Raw genomic sequence first — 26,037 nt, 5'->3', positions numbered from 1 at the left:
AAAATAAGCATGGAATTCCATCAATTCGTTATTTTTCTAAGAAATATCATTACACTGTCCCATTGTGCCTTTCTGCGTTAGTGATCATCAGAATTATCAATTTTGAGCTAAGATTTCACGATTTTACAAAGATAAGTTTACACTAAATACCAGATCTAGATGTATGATAATAGTTTGACAATTAACCTTGATTTAAAAGACTTTCTCATGAAATAATTGCTTTCTGCAACTACTGTCTTTTATCTTGAATAATTGTGCTAAAGAAAAAAAGATAAGTATGGTAGATAATTTTAATAATAGTTGCACTTAAGTAGGTTTGACTTAATTTGACGAATTTCCTTGTTGACCATAGTAGATTGCGAGACAAATGAATACCCTCTAGCGATTAGGTTTGACTTATCCCAATTTTTTTTTTTTTTGGGGGGGGATGGGGGAGGGGGGAAACACCCAGGCACACATTATATCCTCGACATCTCTTTTAAATATGCATTGTAATTTTCTTTGCTAATTTCATGCACTGATATTAGGCCTATTAGCTCTATTCAAAAATGGTTTTGCCATAGGATAATATACAGTACAATACAGGTAAAAGCGGAAAATTTTCTCAAAGTTTTGAGGGATGGGCAAGCAAATACTCCCATTGTTTCCCAGTTCAAATTGTACAAACACTACACTCATACATGTTTGTGAAGCTCGCGAGTGAGTCTCCCGACTGCACAAGATTTGATTCTGAGTTGACTGCTTCCAAAGAATGTGCAAACAAAGCTTGGTTAAATGACAATGAGTTTCTCACAAAAAGAGTAATATTTACACACTCCTCTTTAACCTATTGTTCTGTTCAATCAAACAGCAAGTGAGAACAAAAGGTAGAAATTATTACAGCGCATGTTCTGAATGTATCCGTTCTAAAGGGACAGTTTTCAATACAACCTTAATGTATGACAGAAAGTTGTCAAAGGCAAAGGCAACTAGTGATCCCCCCCCCCTTTTTGCCTCCTCTACAGCCCCCCCCAAAAAAAATATATATATATAATGCTCTTCTTAGCCCAATTCAGAATTAAATTTATGTAAATGTATTTTTTCCTCAAAAAATCAAATCAATTTCTAATTAATCAATTTAAATTATTTTTTTACCTGAATACATAAACAATGACATCAAATGTTACAAAAGGATCCCCCAAAATGAAATAAGTGCCCCTCCCACATAGGCCTACATCCCTACCACCCCCAACCCCCTCCCCAAATTTGAAAAGAATGAGGTCTACAGAATCTTGTCATTGAAGGCATGGGGCATTTTCCTTTCATAAAGTCAGAGAAATAAAGACAGATCACCAATAACTTCAGGGAGAAACAATAAAAAATGAAAGGTAATATTCTGATGAAAAACGCAATTAATAGTTCATATGCATGAATTGCAATCAATCAAAACCACATTTAACAACCTCTATAGCATATCGCAAAAGCACCTGGTCTGTTTGAAGTAAATACTGAAATATTAATAGATTCTTGTGTTTGTTTGAATTGATGAAGGAAAAGATCTGTGCCAGATACTTGACCTCAAAACGAGTTCCTATGGGTTCTTGCTTTATCTATTGATTTATTTATTCATTTTATATACTTATATTAATATTAGCCAACAGCAGAGCTTAAACAGCCAATTTACAATGTCTTTAAAATGTAATAAGTAGTATAAGATAGCTCAGTCGTTAGAGCAGGGGTTTGGGATTCCAGTGACCCGGGTTCGATTCCCACACGGTGCGCTGGTGCCCTTTGGTAAGGCATTAATCCTCATTACCAGGTCCCTCGGAGAGGACCTTAAGCTTTCGGTCCTCTTGTTGCTTGCCTACAAATATTCATGCTTTCTTAGCAATCAGGTAAAAAAGAAATCACCACTAATTGTAGGTTTTAAAGATAGGCCTAGAATTGCATCAATTATAGAAATCAACTTACAATATGCTTTGATATTCAACCAAAGTCCATTCAATAGGAAAGAAAATGTCAATGAGGCAGCTTAAAGCACGATAGTATCATGTCGGATTGCTCTATCTACATACTTGGTAAAGATAAATCTCATGTGGAGCGAATAAATATTTCAATGAGTTGATCAAAAGCCAATTCTGGGGCAGAGAAAACATGCGTTCTTTGACCTGTTAATATGAAATCATCAAGATTTATTCACCAGTTTATCATAATTTCCCATAGAGCAGTCAGTCCTTAAAAGCTCCTCCATAAATCAATTCGTGGTTCACCCTTGATATAATGTCATTCTACAAAGTCAACTACGCATCCCTCATCAGCAGAAAATAGACTGATCTATGGATGTATTCAGACCGCCTCGAAATTCGTCAATTCCAGGTATTTTCGATCGGGAAATTGCCCTGGGTCCCGTTGCAGAAAGAGTTGCGTTTAAACACAAGTCAAAAAATTAATCGCAAGTCCCAAATGCGTGCTGTTGATTGGTTGAAAGGCAAGTTTCGCATGATTTTTATAGTTGCGATTGATTGCAACTCTTTCTGCAATAGGCCCCTTACCTACCCTGACCAGAAAATGCCAGGTAATTTTGGCAGTGTGAAAGCAAATTGCACATAATACCCCCCTCAAACCCCCCCCAATAAATAGTACATTACTAATATACTTGTCAAAAATTATGAAAACTTTCGCAGGGATTATTCCAAGGTTGAAGGAATTTTGGCAGTGTAAAAGCAAATTATGTGAACTTTCTTACCCCAGCGTGTAGAGCGTCATGGGTAGCTGCTGAACGAGTGATTTTGAATCTCGCGCTTCGCACTTGTCAGATCATACTGCGCATGCTCATAACTTCGGGATCTTACCCAGAGCCAAAAGGGCCGGGATGAATATGAAAAAAAAAATAATTATCAGGTACATGTATTTTAAGGCCTGAACAGGTTCTAACAGAGAGCGGTGTTGGCTCAGTCGGTAACGCGTCTGCCCGTCGAACCAAAGATCGTGGGTTCGAGTCGACCCCGGGCGGATGACTGAAGCCAGTGCATTGTGTGTAAACGTCTCTCCCATGTTTCATAGATGCAGGCTATGTTACAATGGAAAACACTCCATCCCTCGGATAGGAGGTTAAATGGAGGCCCCGTGTAGAGGAGAGTCATCACCTTTGCACGTTAAGAACCCACTGCACTATTCGTATAAGAGTAGGGGGAAACCCCGGTGTAGTGGTCCACCTGCATTCCCCCCTATCAGTTATATCGGGAGGAGAGACCTGCGGGTCATAGTGATTCAGTTCGCTTTTCGCCTCTCAGGCACTGGTGACGCCAAAACAAATAATAATAATAACAATTAAACTGGTACTCCAGTGACCGAGGCGGTCTGAATACGCCTGTTGAAGGCTCACAAAAAGTTAAAACAACACACAAGTTTCTATTTATACTAGAGACTGATATCAGAAATCTCGGAAGTTGCACAAACTTTTATCTTTTAACAAGGATCCCTCACAGAATAATTTCAGATTTTTAAGAGCATTTAATACCCCTTTCATAAACCCAATTATGCGGCTAATAGCAGCATAATTTGGTCGTAAAATTGGAGGAGGACCAGAGTTATCCGCATTATTTTGATGCTGCTATTATCCGCATAATAGCAGCATCGGGACAAGATTTTGAGTTTATGAACGCATTTCCAAATAATGCGGATAATTGCCATGGTGCGGTCACAAGGTCACCCTTTTCCAACACAATCACATCGGAGGGGGCGTGTCCAGTTGTCATGACGATTATCCGCCTTTTTCAGAAGGGGGCTCGTAAAAATAATGCGGCTTATTTTCGGAGTTTGTGAACGCAATTTTTATTGAATTATCCGCATTACTCTTAGGCGGCTAATCGGAGGATAGGTTTATGAAAAGGGTATTTATTTATAAGAGGAATATTTGTCAAGAAGGTTGACCAAAAGATCAGTCCTAATTTAAAGGCTTGACTTGCTTTTGAGTATAAAGTGAAGAGTCTTTCAGTGCTACATGTAAAAGGATATCATAGCTGTTTAAAATATAAGCACCTAGATGTAGGCCTTGGCTATACGTGTAGTTTTTTAGTTTTTGGTATGTTAGTAGGCCTACAATTAGGTTAATAAGTTGTTCTCATTTGTAAAATAGATTTATTGTTATGCATTACCTACAAATAACTAAATGATAAACCCCTCTTTGTATGTGTGTGCAAGTGTGTCACCCTCTATGATCTTCATTCTTTTCTCCAGACATTTTTAAATGGAAACTTACAAGCTTTCGTCTGATCTATAAACATTTCTCAAAGTTTATAGGGTAAAGATGTAAATTTCTTCTCCAATTAAACAACCCCCCCCCCCAAAAAAAAAAAGAAAACTGTTAACTTTGGTTCTGTTGTGATCTAGAAAACACAAATAATTGTAAAGATACTGAATGGTCATAAACGCTTTTTATCTCCTCTAAAAGGTTTTAAAGTGGTCTTCTTTGAGTGACACAAAACATTTCACAAAGTATTCTTGATATCTGGGAGCTACAGGATCAAATAAATTTAAGACAGCATTTTTTTATCCCACCATCCATTGAAGCAAAAAGGGAATAAGTCTCTGGACTTTGAACTGCAAGGATTTAGGGTTTGAATCCTGTCATTTGGCCAAGCATTTATCTACATTTGCCACTCTACACCCTGGTGTGGTAAATTGGTACAGATTCCTTAAATGTTCAAGCACCTAACCAGGGGAGCCATGCTAAAGCCAGGATGATAGCATGCAGTGCTTGGAAATATTGCATTTAGCGCTACTGGCCTATAAATGTTGAATAATCATCATCATCACCGCTAAAAAATACCTGGAACTGACGAACTTCGTGGCGGTCTGAAACCACCTTAATAAACTAATTTGATAGATAATGTGAATCACCTTGCTCTTGATCTACTATCATTTGATGTGTTCACACTGAGTCAATCATATAAAAGATCACATATGAAGGCTACAAAACGTTTTGAGTTTGGTTGGGCCTGATGGGACCTAAACCAACTCTTTCACATTTAAAGTTTGCTTGGCTAAAATGATCTTGATGGGGAAAAGGGGGTATATAGTCCACCAACATGGTGAAGTTTTTGATAAAGAAAAAAAACAGACTATTAGACCTGATCCAGAAAGATTGTAAAGCAAATGGCAATTAGACTAATCTCGAAAACCTGATAGAAGACTAAGCTGATTTGGTTTGGTTGCTAAAAGACCTGGGAATTAGACCAACTGGTATTAGACCAAACGATGTTAACCATCATTCACAAAGTCAAGCCCTTCTGGCTCCAAGAAGAACACTTGTAATTTACTGTGATTTTTCTTTCTGTCCTAGTACTGTTTAGGTCAAAGAGGCATGTAGCCCTCCATGTCCTGCAAGCCATAAAAAACTTTGAAACCATTCAAAACACTCTAAACTGACATGGTTTCAGGACAAAGCTGTTTGATGGGCTGCAGAATAAATACCCCCTGACTTTTATGATGCAATTTGGGAGCTGTTAGATCCAGAGCAATCATTTTTCTTTTGAACAGTAACTGGCCACTTGGGTAAAGTTAACCAGAGGGCTTTATGAAATAGAAAAGAAAATGACAATAAATTGTTCCTTTTGATACTGTATCAATCTCTATTCATAGCAAGATTTAGCCAGCATATACTTTAGATTATTGATTTATCCGGAATTTCCATCAATGGGTAATTTTCAAAACTTTATTTACATTTCATAAGCCAAATTCTCTGTTCATTTCAATTCAGTTTTCATTTTATATCATGTTAGTATACTCTGTCATTTAATTTAACATACCTTATTAAGTTTTCGTTTGGGGGTTACTAAAAGGTCTTTTGTTGTTTTCACCAGGTAGGTCTACAACGTATATGATTAATTTTAACTTTTTGAACGAGTGTTTAAACAAGACAATCTTAGCCAGCCCAGAGTGAAATGTGTCAATTTAACATTTATTTTATAACTTCAACTACATCCAATACAAGAGATCTTTAACTTTAACTTGTTTGACTAACTCCACAAAGGTAAACTTTAATAGCCTTAGCATATGCTCATGGACCTAGGTCCAGGGAGTGCTTCAATATTTTTCAGAGCAAACTCAAACAATGCCAATGATACAATAAGGAACAAAAGCAAGCAATAAAAGGAGCACTGGTCTAACTTTCAAGCTCGATACCATACATTGTTTCAGAATGAACTTAGAAAGAAATCTATGCTACCTACTCTACAGGCATTAAAAAACTTCATAAAAAGAATTTCCTGCAATATCATAGAAACATAAGATTTATATGCCCATGGGGAGGTAAAGTCCATTATAATCATAAAGCATAATCTAACAAAAGGTCTCTTCAACACGTTCAAAGACTATAATTTCTCCTCCAGGCAGTTTTTGTTTCGGCTTATGCTTAAGACCGACGCACAGCATGTGATTACAACTTCAGATCAAACAGTGTTTTCCCCCCCTGAAGGCATCTAGTTGAATGTGATTGAAAACACTTCATCATAAAATCATAAACTTAGCTTTATATTTTATGGCATGACCCTAATTCTAAATTAGGATTTTTTCCTGGGATACGTAGTGATTAAGTGCAAAGGATCAGCAAGTTCGGTATGTTTGTTTTATGTTCGCACATTCTTTCATGCAGAAGTTCAGCAACTTTAATCTTTGATGTTGAGTTTATAGGACCTAAATTTTTTTCGCAAAGACTTCAAGACTTCACATGAAAACAATATTTACCGTAATTGTAGGTAAAATGAAACACCTCATTTGAAAATTACAGAGATTTTTTAAGGGAAGGTTACACTCAATTACCTTTGCAATCAACATGTTATTGTTCATTAGTATCTACTGTGGACTGAACATTCTTATTTAGGAAAAATAAACCTTTTGAAATAAAACTTTTTGAAATGTCAAAAACAAACTCATTAGTAAGCTCATGTCATTAATTTGCTTTGCACACATTGCATTTTTCCTCCAGCTTGATATAAAATTTGTTTTTGTGTTCGATGAAAAGGGGTACCATGCAGGAGTATATTTTTTTCACTATATATGCTCTTATTATATCCCCTCTTTTATTCTGCAGTGCAAAGGCTCAGTGATCAGGGTTCAAAATCAATGGAAAAGATATTCAGTCCTTTAAAAATGAAAAAAAGTACTTTTTTTTCTTCATGCAATCTCATTTCATTTCCGTCATTATTTTCTTTTTCATCCAAGTTCAATGAATATTTGTTTGCAGTAGATGGAGATTGATTTGTAAGTGTAACTGATTAAATGTACACTCTAAAAAGAAATCAAGGATTTTGAATAAATCCATATTGACTGTGAGTAGTGACCAGCCAAATTTTGTATTTATTTTTAATCTCAAGGATAAAATGACTTTTTGATTTATTTTTAATCTCAAGGATGAAATGATTTTTTTCTTTAAATCTCAAAAGATTTAAATTCAAATCTTTTAGCTTTATACCTATATCAACAAAGTTTAATTCTAATATTCAGCTGGGCACTATTCACATCTTTTTTCTGTTCATTTTAAATCCTTGGAATTTATAGTGTAGTGTCCAAAATTGTCTGCCTTGAATATGCACTGTAAAAACTGTGGTGTTAAAACTGACACCAATTGGTGTTAATAGAGGACCACACCCTGAGGTGTTAAAATAACACCCTAGAGATTGAACATAACACCAAAGAGTGTAAATGTAACAACCATAGGTGTTGTAATAACACCTTTGGGTATAAAACTAACACCACCAATTTAACACCAGTGTAATATAACTGGTGTGGTCCTCTATGTACACCGGTTAACAGTTTTTGCTGTGTGACATACGATTTCTAGAAATTTTTCGGTCCGATGATCAGGATAATCTGTAACATGTATAGAGGCATCATAGATAGATAAGTGCTACATATAAAAGCGGGATGTTACAATTACTATATCATAATCATTGCTATGAATAAGATTTAGATCTGAGTAGCTATGGACAGAGTATTCTAACACACTATATATAGGGCTAGGCCTATATACCAAACTGGAATTTGGTTTTTAACTTCAAATCGCATGATTTCCCTGCTTCCTTCATCTAGTTCTCTGTTTCTCACACTTCATAGAACAACATTCATGTCAAGAAAATTGAGTAGTTTGGCATTGGACCTTGAACCATAGAGAAACCCTGCTTCTAACCTGTTAGTTTAGCGGCAGTAAGAAAGGGATATCGGGCTACTACTAAAACATAACTGAGACCCATCAAAGAGATGGGGGCTGCAGTTGATCACTAACAAGACATATTGGAACTAGAGGCGGTTCATCACCTCCCCCACTCCCCTCCCTCCCACTCACCCTCCCCTACCAATCCCACTTAATAAAACAAATCATATTAGGTGGTTTCAAACTGCCTCGATCATGAGAATCCCCGTTAAATTATGAGAATTTTTTTAGACTAAAAAATACCCATTAATTATTCCTGCATTCACACCGCCCCAAAACATAACCTTCGGGTTAAGATCTTGAAGTTATGTAAGTTCTCGTAATTTTGACAAGTACGTACTATTTAGTGGGTATTTTCTTTTGGGGAGATTACACGTAATTTGCATTCACATTGCCAATATTACCTGGTATTTTCCGATCGGGTAAATTCGCGATCAGAAAATACCTTGAACTGACGAACTTTGAGGCGGTCTGAAACCGACTATTCATACTTTCACACCATAGATTCAGAATGTATTTCCCTTCTGCATCATGATATTTTCATCAAACTCTCAATATTTTGAAGGAAAATCTTAATCACTTTGGCCTGCAAGTAAATCACTCTCAAACCTACTCAAATCGGGATTATTTGCCAGGAGCCCAATCATCACAAAAAATAAATCAAATTGAATTCCAAAATGTGTGCTGTAGAGAGGTGGAGAATAGTCTGCTGTGCAAACTGTTCACTCCAGTTAAAGGTCTGAATGTGCAGCCTACTCATGCCTTGCGTACTGAAGGCCCTCTCTGAAACAGCAAGTTATGTACATGCTAGTCTTTGCGTGAAGACACACTTGCTGATTAAAGTTTCAATCAGGGTCTGTGCCTCCGGGCTGTGCCTGCAGACTAGAAGGTGACAAGACATAGGTTCAGTGTTAAACCCAAGGTTGAAGTTGGCCATTCGATTAGTGTGTGGAATTTAGAGCGGAGGAATTGTCACCGGGGCATGTCATGGAACCTGTTGAGAAACAAGTTGCATTTTGACATTTTCATTGGGGTTTCCTTCTAGCTCTTGTTGAAAGAGTTGCGCTTGAACAAAATTTTAAAAATGAAGCACAAGTCCAAATAAAAATCAACGTTGCATTTCATTTTTTGAGCTGTGTTTGAATGCAACTCTTTCCGCAAAATACCGCAGATCAGGCCCCATCTTACAAAGAGTTGCGATTGAACCTATCAACCAAAAATATGGATAAACTGCATAGTCAACATGAATGTTTGTTCACAATATTTTCTAGATATCATGTGAACATTTACATAATCTATTTTCTTTTTTACTGTTCAATATGCTCTTCTTTGTTTACAGAAGGGCATTGTGCAAATTTCCTAAAGAAAGAATGATGACATTGATGAATTTCCATATAGTTGAGATCGGTCCGATCAATCGTAACTCTTGGTAAGATAAGACGGGGGGGCGTGAAATAGAGGGATGAGTTTAAGTGAACCTGGGCCGATAATGTCGACAGGATTCATGACTCTGCCTGAATCATTCTGAATGATGAGGCAGGAAGTGGGCAGAGAACATCAATACATCACAATGCGATAATGAATCCAAGTATTCAATAGATGCCATACAAAAATGACAGGTGATTTACGATGCTCTGAGGCGCCGCCGCGTAGGAGAATACCAGACTATTCTGAAGATATCAAAGAATTAACCAAGGGCCAGGAGGGTTTTGAATATAAACAGTAGAATGTATGATTCAAAAAGATGGGAGTATAGAATTTTACATCATTCCGTATGGAGCAGAACTACATGTAAAATCCAATGCCTACCCATTTGCCCCATGGACTACAGTACAGACATCTCCAATTCAGCAAAAGTTGTACCAGCTTCGAACTGATGATACTGTATACCTTTCAAAGATTTTGACAAAAATGTTCTATCCAAATATGTGCAAAGTGGATAAAAAGACCACATAAACAGTCTTGAGAAATAATCTGAATGATTTGCCAATCTAATCAACAATTTATTTTCATCTTCATGTCAAGAGGATACATGGCAATTCAAGTTATTGCTTTAGTACAAGAGGTATTTTTTTCATCTGAATAATTTTCACTATTTCACAAGGGATATAAGTTTGACAATCACTTTAGTTTTAATAGAGTTTTTATCATCAACCAAAGAAACTTGATAACAAAACAGGTAGATGGAAATAAGTGAAGACAATGCAAAATAAAATATGACTTCTTTCCGACGAATTTCCTCAGATATTGCCATGGTGATCACAAGAGATTCATTCTCCACCAGCCATTTTGCTTCGGAACGAGTGAAGAGACTTTCACCCATACTAGCATGCCTGTCTCAAGTTTCCCAAATTGAAAGGGGTAATCCACACTGCAATGAAACATTTGTTCATTGCCATGGCTTGGCAGTAATGAAGTGTCGTCATACTTCGTTGAGACTATTTTGACGAGACCAATACCCGCTGGAATACAATTTTGGCTTGAACAGCTCTTGATTTCAGCGTTTGGGGGTCTGCGTGTGGTGGAGTCAGGGCCTACGATGACAAATAATGGCAATCGATAACCTGGAGCCGGGCAGTGGAATGTGATGTGATGTGATGCATTTGTCCAAACAGATTAAAATTTGACTGATGATTGTTTTAGGTAATCCAAAGTAATCACATTTAAGCCTTTCAAGGTTGTAATGAATATTAAGAATTAATAATCTCTCATTGCATGTGGTTTCAGTTCCTGAAGAACAAGAATGCTGCTTATGAGTGACATTACAAGAGTTCATGACATTAGAAAATGGCGGAACAAAAAAACAGAAAGTAGGAAAAGGAAGAGAAAGAAAAAAGAAAGTACAAGACTAAAATTCCATCCACCTGTGCAACGCATACCACAGACCCAGTTCTGAAATACTTTACGCAAGAAGTTATTCTAAATGTCCAAATTTGAAAAAAAAAAGTGTTATATTTCCTACCCAGAACCCGTGGGGGGGGGGAGGGCACTCAGTATATAATGCATAGTGGGTATGTGCCGCGGAGGGGACCCCCATTTTTACACTCAAATTTTTGTTCCAAGGCATAGCATTTTTGTCTTATTGAGAAAAAGAACAACGAAAGCCGCTCCATAGCATAGTATTTTCTTCGCGTCGAGAAAAAAGATGAAAGCAATCCGCTCCAAAGCTTTGCGTATTTTCTGTTAAGCCGTTCCGGCCGTATTGATCTGCTACAATGAGCCGCAATTTTTGTGAAAAGCAGCCCCGCTGTCCGACCATCGCCTCTGCGCTAGCTGCATGCACGTTCCATAGGGATGCATACGCAATCACACACAGACGACCCGTTCCAAGTACCCCCATTTTCACAAACATTTGTCGTTCCGAATCCCGTTCCGAGGACCCTCCTTTTTACAATAAGCCCGCTACATGCCCCCGGTTTTTTGTCTTGCCCGCCCGCCCCCCCTCCCCCCCCCTGGCCCAAAACTTGGTTTATATGTGTATGTGTTATCATTACCCAACATCAGATCTCATATTGCTTTCCATATTCCATTGAAGCCTAAATACAATTTAAGAAAGGGCTAAATGAGGTTCTAGGGTTCAGCACACACGGTCCACCTTGGACAATGAGACAACACCTGTGCCTGCTCTTTGATACTCACATTGCACTGCGTAGGCGAAGAGTTCTGAAGCCATGTTGAAGCTGCAGGGAAGTCTTCCCTGGAGCATGTCCATCTTCAGCTGCAGGAAGAACTGGTACCTGGTCACTTCCTCGGACAACCGACAAGGATCCTCCACATAAAACTTGACCCCAAAGTATAATGTCATCGGACTCACATCTGCAGAAAGATTAAGAGGTAGAAGAGGTTCATAGGGAATGTCTTGCAACCTTCAATCTGGTACTGAATTTTCAGTACCAGATTCTAAGATACCCATAGAACTATCTTTATAAGTGTTGAATGTCATGAGAGCAGTACTCCTCTTAAAACACCAACATGTATCTTGTATTTCAACCTAAATTAAAGCCAATTGTTTTAATTAATTCATGGCCAAATATTCCTGCAAGACGTTGGAAGTAGGAAATCACTGAATTATTATAGGCCAAGTCCACCCCCACAGAAAGTTGATTTGTTTAAAATGAGAAATATCAAACAAGCTCAATGCTGAAAATGTCATCAAAACCCTAATATTAAATAAGAAAGAGATGCCATAATAAAATTTCACTGAATTTCACAAAATAGCCATATGCATATCCTGGTCAGTATAAGGGGACAGATGACATCCCTCACCAAAATTTCTTGAGTATTTTATCTACAAAATATGAAATATTTTTATGTTCTCCTGATAACTATGTTCGAAACAAAGTTTGATTTCTCCCTGGATATGTGGAATTGCCATTGTTACCTATTGTGAGAAAATAATCAAAATAGAACATTTAGTAACAATTTCATACTAGTGTACTTACTTTTCAACTGCTTTAGTACTTGTTTTTCAGCATTCAACCAATGCTGTAATAAAATCAAGTATAAAAAAATCAATTGTTACATGTACGATCACTATAGAATTCATTATAATTTCAAATAACACTGAATAAAAAACTTTAAAATCATCTTCTTTTTTGAAAAACATGACTACAGCAAATTTTCTAATCCAATCTCATTAATGAATCACATAAAAGTGTCTTTTATCAAAATTTAAATGATTTTAGTGTCATATGTAATATTCCAAAATGTGATTTCTATATCAAAGAGGTCAAGTTATAAATATCATTTATCAATCTTGAAATTACAATAATTTCTGTGTTTTTTAAGTGTTATAAAAATACATAGAATGAAAAAAAAATCTGAGGTGATCATGTTTACAAGCACTGCTTTTTTTATGTTTAAATTTCCTCCAATTCATGATTTGAAATATGTTTACTTTTATGACTGAGAATGGAGGACATTGAACACACCCGTTGTTTCTCACTATATAGCGATTTGTAATCACGTTTTCAATCATGATTCATGTTTCTGTTTAAATTTTGAAACCGACAAAAACACACTCTACAACGAAACAAAGCCAGGAGCAAATGTTAGGAGTTAAATACATGTAATATCTGTGCGTTGGCTTTTAAGAATAACTCTAATATGCTTTTCACATTGCATTTCCTTAACCCCATACTATCCTTAACCCCAGACTATCCTTAACCTCATACTATGTTTATTTGGATTCACACTGTCTTTCTTAACCCTATACTATGTGCTTAGCTGGGGTTAGCGCCTAAACCCCAGACTACCCCAGAGCTCATGAATATTGATGATCTTTACCATACAGAGCATGATTAATGTGCAATTTCGACTTCTGTGATTGGCTATTGCTTAGCCCCACTTTTCCTTAGTTCAGTTTCGTTTCACACTGCATCTCTTAGCACCGCAATTGTGGTGCTAGCACCACAATAAGCCGGCTAACCCTGCTTTTTTGCAGGGCCAGATAGTACCGTACTATTTAGAGTGCTAGCCCACTTTGCTAAAACGTAGTGTGAAAACAAAATGGGCTAAGCTTAACCCTGAGAAATAGGTGGGGCTTAGGCCCCCCCCCCTTAACCCAACCAATTTCCCGGAGTTAAGGAAAAAATGTGCAGTGTGAAAAGCATATAGGTCGCACTTAACTCCTTGTGAAACACCCTCAGGTGTTTTACATACTATATGAAATGCAATTATTACATTTTATTTTTTGGTATATTTCTTTTTCCTACATACACACATGTATGCTTCACTTTCTTTTTTGTTTGTTTCTTTCATTTCCCTTACCTTTCTGCCAACTCATTCAAGCTTTTTCATTCCCACTTCTCCACCCCATGATTTGTCCTTTTCTAAACATCTCTCCCTCTCTTACTCTCTCCCTGTTTTCCTTTCTCTTATCCCATATATTTCATCCCTCTCCTTCATTTCTATGTTTCTTTCTCTCTTGCTCTCTTTCTTTATGCCATTCTTTCAACCCTTAGTCTGTTAAAAGTTGTACTTTATAGTCTTAAGATGTAGTTATTTCATATTATGTGAGAATGATGTGTAATCAAGTTTTTAACATTACAATTGTTAACTTCATATAATTCAGCCTTTTGGGCTGTGATGTGTTGTTTTTGCCAATAAATACCATTTTACTACTACTACTAAGTACTACTACAGGTATTTTCTGTAATCTACAACTCGCTATATGAACATCTTCATGTAATTTCATTAGCATAACCGTCACTCACAAGAAACATGTAATGGGGGGAAACTTACGGTTTGGTTGTCTTTATCGATGAATCTGAGCCCAAAGAAATCAGTTTCAAGCAGGTTCATGTGATTGAAGACTCGATCAAGAACATCACTTCCTCTCATCTTATACTGGAGGAGACAAAATTTGGGGAATAGAGAATAAGGGGACAACATGAGTTAAACCTGTCTATAGATAAGTGTTCCCAATAATAAACACTTTGTTTCTATTTTTGACATAAGATAACTGCAACTTTAATCAGTTTAAAGGTCAAGTCCACCCCAGGAAAATGCTGACTTGAATAAATAGAGAAAACTCAAACTAGCATAGAGCTGAAATTTTCATCAAAATCGGATGAAAAATAAGAAAGTTATAACATTTTAAAGTTTCGCTTATTTTTCACAAAAGTCAATTTTCACAAAAATATGCACAACTAGGTGTCTCAGTCGATGATGTCCATCACTCACTATTTCTTTGTTTTTTATTGTTTGAATTATACAATATTTCATTTTTCAAAAATTTGCAAAAAGGACCACCTTGACTGAACCATTTAGTATTAAACAATGCTAATTCCACATGCTCAGGGAGGAATTAATAGTTGTATCACTTGATAATGAGGAGAAAATTAGAATATTTCATGTAATACAAAAGAAATAGTGAGTGGATGATGTCATCAGTCTCTCCATTTGCATATCAACCAGGATGTGCATATAACTGTTTTGTGAAATTAAGCAAAACTTTAAATTGTCATAACTTTCTTATTTTACACCCGATTTTGATGAAATTTTCAGTGTTATGCTTGTTGGATTTTTTTCTTCTTATTCAAATCAACTTTTTGTTGGGGTGGACTTGTCTTTTAATAAACACTTTGTTTTCTATTTTTCACATAAGATAACTGCAACTTCAATCAGTTTAAGTTTAAAGACAAAATGTTATTTATAGAAACCATCTAAAAATGAACAGAATCCAATGGTCACACAAGTATTTGTGAGTTTGTAAGTAGATGTATTATAAATAGAAAAAAAGTGGTAAAATATTTTGGAAGTAAATTTGTAATTACTGAGAAATTAGCAAAATAAACAATTAAGCATGGTATGCCAGACAAGACCCTTTTCCCCAGCCATAATCACAATAATACATTGACAAAGAAATGTTTAATCTTGGTTGGCAATCTTCGTTGTGATCATTTCAGCTAAGATTTCATTATTCCACAAAGTTCAGTTCAAATATGTAAATGTAACAGATCTAGGCCTAGAACTGTACAATGGTATATTCATTGGCGATGGTTAAGTGTGTAATAAAGGTTCACCAGTCGTTCTTAAAGTCACTCTTTACTAATGCCATGGTCACATTTGTTCTATGGCGGCTGTACAGCGTGTCTGAAACAGCCGTTTTAGCATTTTGTATCCAACTACATATAGGTGGATTGATTCAAAAGTAATAAAACGGCTGTTTTCGACTCGCCGTACGGCAGCCGTAGAGCAAATGTGACCAAGGTATTAAGAACAGTTTTATGGAACGGCCCCCTGCAATGATACGATGACAAGAAACTTCAATTTCAAAGACTTTCTAATCAATGAAAAAATTGCTTGCTGCAAATGCGTTCTTTAAGCTTTAAATCAAATTTGTTACAATTTCAGATGAGGATTGCTTATTTATCATGTAGGCTTGAAATTGTTGTGAATAAATCAATAATGAAATAAATATATAAAAATGGATCTTTCTTTCATAACTTATACACTGTAAAAACTGTGGTGTTAAAACTGACATCAATTGGTGTTAATAGGGGACCACAACCTGAGGTGTTAAATAACACCCTAGAGATTGAACATACCACCAAAGAGTGTAAATGTAATGACCATAGATCTTGTAATAACACCTATAGGTGTAAAACTAACACCACCAATTTAACACCGGTGTAAAATAACTGTTGTGGTCCTCTATGTACACCGGTTAACACCACAGTTTTTTCTGTGTATATATGAGTTTCAAACTGTTGATTATATTTCAATGAAACCATGAATCTATGATGAAACTGATAGATTTTATTCTCAAAATTGCCTAATCAATACCTATTTCATATTTCAAGAAAGGAAAATGAGCTTTTAAACAGGTAAAAACCAGGAGCGAAGCAGAGAGCAATTTATAAAGAAAACAAAGGAAGGATGGATGCAAAGAAAGGAGTTTAAACATCAATTGTTTAAAAAGAGAAGAAATCCCTAGTGACAAGTACTGCTATGGTAAGAACAACTTGGACAAACCCCGACAGAAAGCATACTGCACTGAGTGCATTCGTAATTCCAAGGATTTGAAATAAATCCAGATCGGCTGTGAATAGTGACCAGCCGAATTTTGAATCTATTTTAAATCTTAAGGATTAACTTTTAAATCTCAAAAGATTTAAATTCAAATCTTTTAGATTTATATTCAAATCAACAAGGTTTAAATCTAATATTCGGCTGGTCACAGATGATCTGAAGTTATTTTAAATCCTTGGAATTTAAAGTGCAAGATACTGTACTAGCTAGTGACTAGCCCATAAAGCAATTTCAAACTAGTCAACAATGTATACTTGCCAAAAGACCACTTGATTATTTCTCTGCATACCTATTTACCAGCTTATCAAGCTAGACACTAGCCAGCGGCTAGCTGAAAATTTATGTGAGGGAATCATTTCAAACTAATTTCATCTAACATACAGATTCAACCTGAAAAACGAATCTCTTCACATTTAAAGTTCAAAGAAAGAATCAAGGCAATTTTGAGAAATTTGAGACTTATAATAATGTACCCCATAGCATGCCCATCAAAACCTCCTCTTGAGTTTGACAAAACAACTAACGAAGTGTGGACTTCAATAGCAATTCATGTGTGACAAGACAAAACTCTATGGGAAGATGCACCCCCTTTATAAAAAAACAAAAATAACAAACTGCTGGTTTCTGCTTGATTGATTCTCTAAAGACTCTCTCTCTCATGCAAACTCCGGCACAAATAGTGTCATTGGGGGAGTATTTAAGAAGCATTCACTTGTAACTACAGGGAATGTAACTGCATTAGATTTGTTTTTAGGTGTATTCTTTCATCACAGATTGCACATATCCTACATAATGTACAAATTGTGTTCATGAATATTCCATCCTTCTCATTTGTAACAGACAATAGATTTGGCCACTGTATTGTTAGTATACATGTATGAACCTTAAAAGGTTTAAAATGGAAATTCACACTGAAGAAAAGTTGAATGATAGCAGAATAATAATTAAAAAAAAACATTGGTGAAGGTTTGAGTAAAATTCTAATCAAAATTTGAGAAAGTTATTAGAATTTTAAGTTTTGGGTTTGTGACGTCATAAAAGAGCAGCTGCCCCATATTGTTATGTTATATAAAATGCATCAATCTTAATTTTTTAATGGTTTTCTGATGACTTCTTTTTGTTTTCTTTTTCATGATCGTGTGTAAATGGTTTGTTTATTGATATACAAAAGGTACAGTAAAAAATATTTTAAATTTTCTGGAAAATGATTTCATTGATTTTTTTACCTTTCGTTATGTAGGAATGCTGCTCGCATATGACATCACAAATCAAATCATTCAAATTCTAATAACTTTTTAATTCTTTGATGGATTTTCCTCAAACCTTCAGCAATATTTTCTATTTTAATACTTTTCTGCTATTTTTACAATAAACTTTTGGTCAGGGTGAACTTCCCCTTTAAGCTGACATATAATTGACAGATCATTATCACAGCGTTCACATTCAGTGACCGATCATCTATTTCAGTATTATGCTCTTGATAATAGAATTCCAAACAATGCCACAATGTCTTGCCTAAAATGGGTGTGAACCCTTGATTGTAGGCTTACACGTAAATAGATAACACAATGTCATGTAAGACAAATAAGATAATGACAATGATATGACTACATTGTACGGCAAAACCTTGCAGTAAATTGGGGTCACAATTAAAGCTTTCTGCATGAAAAGAAAGAAGATCCAGGGTGTTATGTTCTGTTTCATTCCTTTTTTCCCCAACTAATCATTAAACAATAAATCTATTTATCAATGTATATAGGACCTACTGTAAAACATGAATAAAAAAAGAGGACAATCAATGTCTAATTGCTGATGTGGTTTACGGTACACCATGTGGAGTGTTATAGAAACAGTGGATAGAAGAAGAGAAGAAGTGGATAGGCGAGAAAGTGGAGATTTGAGAATAGAGTATTCTATCTTGAAAATAGTCCTGACTCCTGAAAAGGACTGTAAACCAGAAGGAATGTTGAGTGAGAACAGCTTGAGTAGTAGGGCTGATGAGGAGATGCTGGCTTGAGTCGGCGAGTAGAGATGATGAGTAGTAGAGACTTGACGTTTCGGACAGGTTGACTGTCCGTCTTCAGGACACTCCTGAAGACGGACATTCCTTCTGGTTTACAGTCCTTTTCAGGACTATTTTCAAGAAAGAATAATCTACTCTCAAATCTCCACTTTCTCGCCTATCCACTTCTTCTCTTCTTCTATCCACTGTTTCTATAACACTCCACATGGTGTACCGTAAACCACATCAGCAATTGTACATGCCACCATGCAAACCTTCAAACAACATCTGAATCAATGTCTAACTCTTGAAAATGTAGATTTTGTTATCAACCAACCATAATCCTACAGAAAAATCATTGTTGTGAAATTGATCATCTCATTATCACGGCTGGTAACCAATGGCAACATCTATCAACAACAGATAGGTTGATAATTTGATATAGTTCTGTCTGATTTACTTTCAGTCACTGGAGTTATTGAATTAGATGCCATCATATATCCAGGCCAGAAACCTACACCTGAAGTTCACAGATTTTCAAATTGATTCTCATCACCAAATCAAACACAGTTCATCGGCGAGAGGCGGGAGTACTTTCCAAACACAGCACAGTGCTCTATGAAAGCCAATTGACCCCAATGATGTGATTACACATGAATGGCGGTGATTTTTGTTAAGTTTCTCTCACCATATAACGTATAGTAAAGATTCTATTTTCAGATAAAAGCAGGCAAAGAGTTAATGAATCTGGTTGAATTGCACCCTAAAAACATATCAATAAAAATTGACTATATAAAGTAGTGATCAAGTGGTGCAAGAGCAATAGACTATGGGGTTAGAGATGAACGTGTTGTCATAAAAATTTGACGAGTAATAGGGATATATGATTAAAAAATAACAGACTTTGCAAACAGCTGGACATTTCTAAAAGTGAACATTCTAATTTTTTTTTACATGTATATGAGGGTGGTGAAAAAATACTTTTTTGACCCCAAACAAAAGATTTTTTTAATGAATACCAGATGATATGTGTTTAACTAAGATTCAAATGAAAAAGGGAGAATATGTTATTATTTCTATCATATTTGCCAGTGTATATGTAAACCTATATGGCTACATACATGCCTAAATATATGTAGATAGAAAGACTGCATTCATCAAAAAGTATCTGGTAACAAAAGAAGAAGTATTGCGAAGGCCAACCTGTAAGGACACCCACAATGAGTGACCTCATTCCTCATTTTAAAGCCTTTCGTCCATTTTTTGTGCTGCTTTACATTTCTATTCAATGATAATCACTTCTTATCAACTGTGCCACTTAAAGGTAAATGCTAGTTTTGGTAACGATATCAAAATGAGTTCGTACAGAATCCAATGAAATGACCACTAAAGTGTCTGTTTGTATAAATAAAACGCATGTGCCAAAGGATTCTGGAAGAAATCGTGTAATTGCTGAGAAATCAGCAAATAAGCACGGGATTCGGGTAGGGCGTCGGGCCCGACGCCCTAAGCAATAATTATACATTGTCCCACGTGCGCTTATCTGTGTTGGGGATTTTCGGTGTGAACATTTTTCAGCGTAGATTTCAAGATTTCAGAAAGTCCAGTTAATGTAACTGTACCAGATCTAGATCCTCGATGATATACTGGCAATTAAGCCTTGTTTTACAGACTTTCTCATGAAATCAGTGTTAACTGCAACTACTGGAATTTCTCTTTAAGTAATTTGTCAGAATAGGATACAATCCATGTCTTACAACAACAACAACAACAACAAAAAGTGATTAACTATATTACTTTCAATTAAAAAAGTGAGCAATGGCATAGGTGGCAGAAGCAGGGGGTGGGGGGATGGGGTCCTGTCCCCCCTGAATTTTATTTTTTTCTTTCTTTTTTGTTGTTGTAAAAAGCAATGGTATTACCTTAGTGGCATGGTATGTTCTTGTGGTGCAGTATACATCAAAAATATATCTGTAAAGGGCTTACAGACGTCATTCAGATGTACTACGCACTATATAATAAAAGCAGATTATTATTATTATCATAATCAAAGTTTGAAGGCAACAGGTAGTCAGGTACGGTACATGAATATATGCAATTAGAAACAACAATTCAAATATGGCTTGAAGCAGATTATATTAGTAAAGAAATTGAGATTCAACTTCCTTCAAAATGTCCCCAGGATCAGGCACTGGTTTTGCCTGCATTGCAACAAAACCATCTCGCTCAATAACCCATCAAAGTTTCAAACAGAGACTCGCGATGACAAGATGCACGGTAAATTAATAAGCACCTGAGGATCATATGTTACCCCCTCGTGTGTCAGCAAGGGTAACAGTCCACGGATTCTCGCCATGTGAGCCAAGCACATCATACATGATCTTTATCGGGACTGACGGGAGAGTTAAGACTTGAGAAAAGGTGAAAAAATCTGGCAAATTAATGATTTTGAAGGATTATGCGGACGTGTTGGAATGAGGCCGCAGGGAATGGAGGGAGGACTGAAAACTTGGATGAGAGAAGTTTGATAACATGTCAAGGAGTAAGTCTCTATTTACACTGAAACAATGTCTTAAACTCTCAAATGACACCAGTATATACAAAATGAAACAATACATAACTGAAGATGAGGAAGATAAAGGATCAAACTATGAATTGTAAATCTGATCTCACACCAACAGCTAACTAAATTTAAAATATATGAATTTCTAGTCTAATCTAATCTTATCTCATTGATTGGTTATATCATACAAATAACTTGTTTCTAGTCGATGAAGACTTGTGTGATGTCTTGAAAAATGTCTTGAAATGTCTTGAAAAATATACTTTTAGAACAATGAAGATAAACAATTTTTAAGTTTGACAACTACTTCATTTTTTAAAGTAAATGATTAGATAGCATCATACAGAGTTGATTTATAGATGGATACATTTCACTTTTAAATCCATTTAATCTAATATCTGTCCAATTGTTATTCTCCTTCACTCAACAGGCTGAAAAATAACATGATTCAACTAATTTTGAACAGAAAAATCATACGTCGAACACAACACTGAAAATTTTATCAAAATCAGACAAAGAATAACGACTTTGTTATTTACATCCTGCAGAACCCCTTTAACGTTACATACTTTGGATGAAGAAAACATACAGTTCTTTCTTCTCCCTTTTCTTTTGTCTTCTGTTATTTCACCTCTACCTCTACCTCTCTCTCTCTCTTTTCTTCTTCTCCTTCTTTTGCCACTTTCTATTTCCCCCTTCCCATTCTTCTTCTTCTCATTCTCCTTATCTTCCTTGATCCTCATTTTCTTCTTTGAAACCATCTGAACTCTCCAAAAATACATAAGGCTCCACTGACTACTGTTCTTGTTTGATATTGATATTACCATAGATGTGGGTAACAATAAGGAGAATAGATGAACTAAAGTTTATTCAAACAGCTCAAAACAGAGATGTTCATGCAATGTAAACTCAAGGTTGAGAAATATTTGTCCATTCGTGGAAGCTGTCTATTAGTCTGAGGAATAAATTGAATGAATCAAGAAGTGAAACTTTCAAAGTAAATGTCAATATTATACAATACAAAGTGTAGAGTTCAACTGCTCAAAGCAAATAAGCAATTCTTACAAAATCATAATATTTGCCTTCTTGCAGATAATAAAAAAAGCTTTTTCATCAGTGACGTAATTATCGGATGACATTTTTTTCATGATCATTTATGTTTTATCACCATTATGACTCAAATTACAATGTACATTCATAAGTAATGATCTTGGCATAAAAAAATGACCTTTTTTCTTCTTTCATCAATGTTACATGTAACAATAGCTGTGACAAATACACGAAAGTTACTTTTACTTCGAATCTAATCTAGGGGAGGGGAGTAAAAGTGGGGGGAGGAGAAGATGAGCATTTCACTTTATGAGTGGTTCTAAATAGACATAATATGCTGTTAGCCATAAAATGACTCAGCAATGTCAACAAAGAAAGATCTAAAAGGAATCCAAAACCCAAGACGAGAAGCAATCTTATTGGTAAGAGTGAAATGAGAGGAACAATTTTAAAAAAGTTTCATCATAATCGGTTATGAAATAAGCAAGTTATGTGAGTTTGAAAACTCTTGTTGTACTTTCTATGGGATCCTCAAATTGGCAAATGTGCTTCAAAATGGCTGATTTTGTGGACAACTCTCCATTTGTTTTGTACACAAATTTTTAGATTTTCCTCATTATCTTTCAAATTGCATCTTGCCTCCTTCTGAGCACAGCATATGTCACGGGGACATATAATTCACACCACATATGTCAAGGTCAGGAGGAGATAATGTGAAATATGTAAAATGGGGAAAATCTAAAAATTTGTGTACAAGACAAATGGAGAGTTGTCCACAAAATCAGCCATTTTGAAGCACGTTTGCCAATTTGAGGATCCCCTTTCATTTTACTCTTTCCGATAAGATTGCTTCTCTGCTTGGGTTTTGGTTTCCTTGAATACCTGGCACTGAGCTTTTCAACACCTATGTTTGCATTGTAGACTATTGTAACCCAGTGAATTTGTCTCTGAACTATTAAATCGAGGGTCATTGGTGCAACAACCTAGCCATGGTAGGCCCCTACTATGATTTCCTTCAGCAAGAAATTTATCCATTGTGCTGCACTCAACCCAGGTGAGATAAATGGGTACCTGGAAGGATTATTTCCTTGAATACACCAAGCCCCAACCAACTGTATACAGAAGCTGGACTTAAAGAAGCAGATTTTGCATTTCATCATTCTTCATATTTGAACAGATCATGATGAAAAACCATCAGCAGCCCAAATTTGGAAGAAATCAATTCACAGGGCCAAAGATATAAACATATGAATACCTAAAGCTTAGCTCCAGTAAAGTATATGTGGTTCTGAAATGAAAGTTATTTTTTGTGTGTCACTTGATCAATAATTCCTGATCCCATATAGACCTACAAATTAATATATTCAGTGCTCAACATTTAATACATTCAATACATGTACATAAAAGTTCATTCAATTTTACAATTTACGTACAAATCAAATTAGAGAACATTTTTAAAAATAAAAACCAGTTTCAACAACGAATATGCATTAGACTTTTTTTTTGCTGTTGAAATAGAGTCTATAACTTGAATTAATGCACGGCTGATCATATACATTTAGATCATCTAGTCCCCAATTTTTAAATCAGGGAGATCGAGATAGACCTAACAATGTACCGTTATTATTTGCTACCTGGTTCCTGCTAAATCAGAAAGAAGTTTTACCACCAATGATTTCAAGAAATATTCACCTCTAAATTCATGTTCACTTCCGAACCATTGAGCAGCTGTATACTGCAGAAAGCATCAGTCGTCTGGACACCGCAGCACGTCATCTCTTCGCACGGGGAGCAGTCGGCGAGAAGAGAAGTCAATAATCCGTTAAAATTTTCAGCGGCTCTGTGCTTTCTAACGTAGATGTCCAAAAATCATTGTCAGTCTGCGTAAATAGCCACATTTACTAGGGTGTAAAATTCGAGTGCTTGCATACATCCAATCCAATTTAGAACCTTCAATAATATCCATAAACTGGTCTATTATAGTCACCTATGATGCACAGAGCCACACACAGACTCTGTTTCGAAATCACAATCCGATTCTTATCAAACACCGGCAGTCGAAAGTCGGCGGTAATAGCATTTGTATTGTAAGCGCCACGGTAAATACATGGCGTTTTTACACTTATACACCGGTACACCTGTCGCTTGCTTTGAAAAGGGTAATTACCCCGGGCCCCGCCTCCGAAACAGATGCAGAATGGAATATTAGTGTAAGAAATATTTCGTTTGGAGCTGATTCATTTCCAGAGTTTTTGTCAACAATCGTTACCGACTGAGCCGTCTGCGAGTCGTAATCTCGACTTGGCCTTTGTCGATGGAGTATATTTAAATTGCATCAAAATAATCAATAATTTGGTTTGCCAGTATAATCATGTTAATTGGACATGAGATGGCGCTGTTCTAAAATGACATTTTTATCGTATTGAAATTATATGACTCGGCATAATCTGTGTTTCAAATTTGTTGAAATAAGTTGAGATAAATCTCGGACGTTTTCGTGTATATCGGGCGTCCGCGTCAGTACTATATTATACACATATACTTCGATTTAAAGTCCCAAATGGAGCTAAAATGAGAAAATATGTACAATAATAATAGAACATTTCTGGGCAAAAATTATAACACTACAGTAGAAGCTGACATCATTGGTGTTAATAGAGGACCACACTATGAGGTGTTAAAATTACCCATAGATAATTATATGAATATACACATATAGATTTTTTTTCCTCATCAATGAATTTGAGCGATTATGAATTTTTTCTTGCATATGCCTATAATGTACATTACGTTTTAAAGATTTTGATTATAAAATCATTTTTATTTGATTTGAATTTTACAAACTTATCTACGATTTCCGAATTGGCAAATTGGTAAGTGAAAATTGATCGCCACTTTTTCGGTTGATCATCGCTAGCCAAATTATTGTAATATACCTGCTATTGAAAACTTAGCCTTTATTTCTTTTACCTTCTCCTTCATTATAAAAAACCCTCTGCATTATATCAAACCAGATACTTAGCATCTCCTCATTACAAACTGAATGGCCGATTAATCTGCCCTATTTTAGGACATAGGCCTAAAATAACGTTTTATTTACCCCGGGCAAGGGCGTAGGCTGGTTTGAGCATGGGGAGGTGGAGCTAAAGTGGTATGGGAGCTGCACATCTTAAGAAGGTGCCCAGGGGAAGGTGGAACTAATGAGCTGTTGTAAGCAGAAGGATAAGAGTACAAAATTTCGTTTTGCTTACCAGTTTTGGAACTCCTTTGCCTCAGGGGGAGGGTGAACGTGTATCCCCCCCTGCCCCCACACTCTTAAAAACAAATCAGTCAAAAATGACTAGTTAATAGGGTCAGCTGGGAGCAAGTCATATTTGACTATTTTCTAGTCATATTTTACTAGAACGGAATTATTTCTGACTAGAATATATATATGTCACAAATTTGAATATCAGTGATTGTCATATCAGTTGCACCCAGCTGACTACTATTCTAGTCAATTTGACTAATTTGTTTTAAGAGTGCAGCCTACGTCCTTGTAGTGTAGCCGCGCCATCCACAGTTAAAATTGCCTTTCAGCTGAACATACTCCATTCTCAATGCTGAGCGCCTATAGCAAACAGACAGAGGGTCCCATTTTCATATTTCTCTAAAAACAAATCAGTCAAAAATGACTAGTTAATGATCCACTGGGTG

General features: G+C 36.0%; 1 protein-coding gene across 4 annotated transcripts in view; it reads right to left on the bottom strand.

Moving 5' to 3' along the window:
- The window catches only part of LOC121415202 (band 4.1-like protein 4A), a 91,582-nt gene extending 66,912 nt beyond the window's left edge, over positions 1–24,670 (bottom strand). For 2 of the 4 annotated variants that reach the window (XM_041608363.1, XM_041608364.1), the window contains exons 1-4: positions 24,034–24,670; positions 14,435–14,539; positions 12,634–12,676; positions 11,831–12,007 (exon numbers count right to left, since the gene is read on the bottom strand). In XM_041608363.1, coding sequence (XP_041464297.1) covers positions 11,831–12,007; positions 12,634–12,676; positions 14,435–14,539; positions 24,034–24,117 — 409 coding nt within the window. In that variant the 5' untranslated portion in view covers positions 24,118–24,670. The remainder of the gene's footprint in view (positions 1–11,830; positions 12,008–12,633; positions 12,677–14,434; positions 14,540–24,033) is intronic. The other 2 variants (XM_041608365.1, XM_041608366.1) reach the window with 1 other exon arrangement.
- Between the last annotated feature and the right edge of the window lie 1,367 nt (positions 24,671–26,037).

Source organism: Lytechinus variegatus, chromosome 5 (genome assembly GCF_018143015.1).
Source record: "Lytechinus variegatus isolate NC3 chromosome 5, Lvar_3.0, whole genome shotgun sequence".
Taxonomy (NCBI): domain Eukaryota; kingdom Metazoa; phylum Echinodermata; class Echinoidea; order Temnopleuroida; family Toxopneustidae; genus Lytechinus; species Lytechinus variegatus.
The sequence above is the reverse complement of the archived record's forward strand: the minus strand, read 5'-3'. Positions and strand labels throughout refer to the sequence as shown.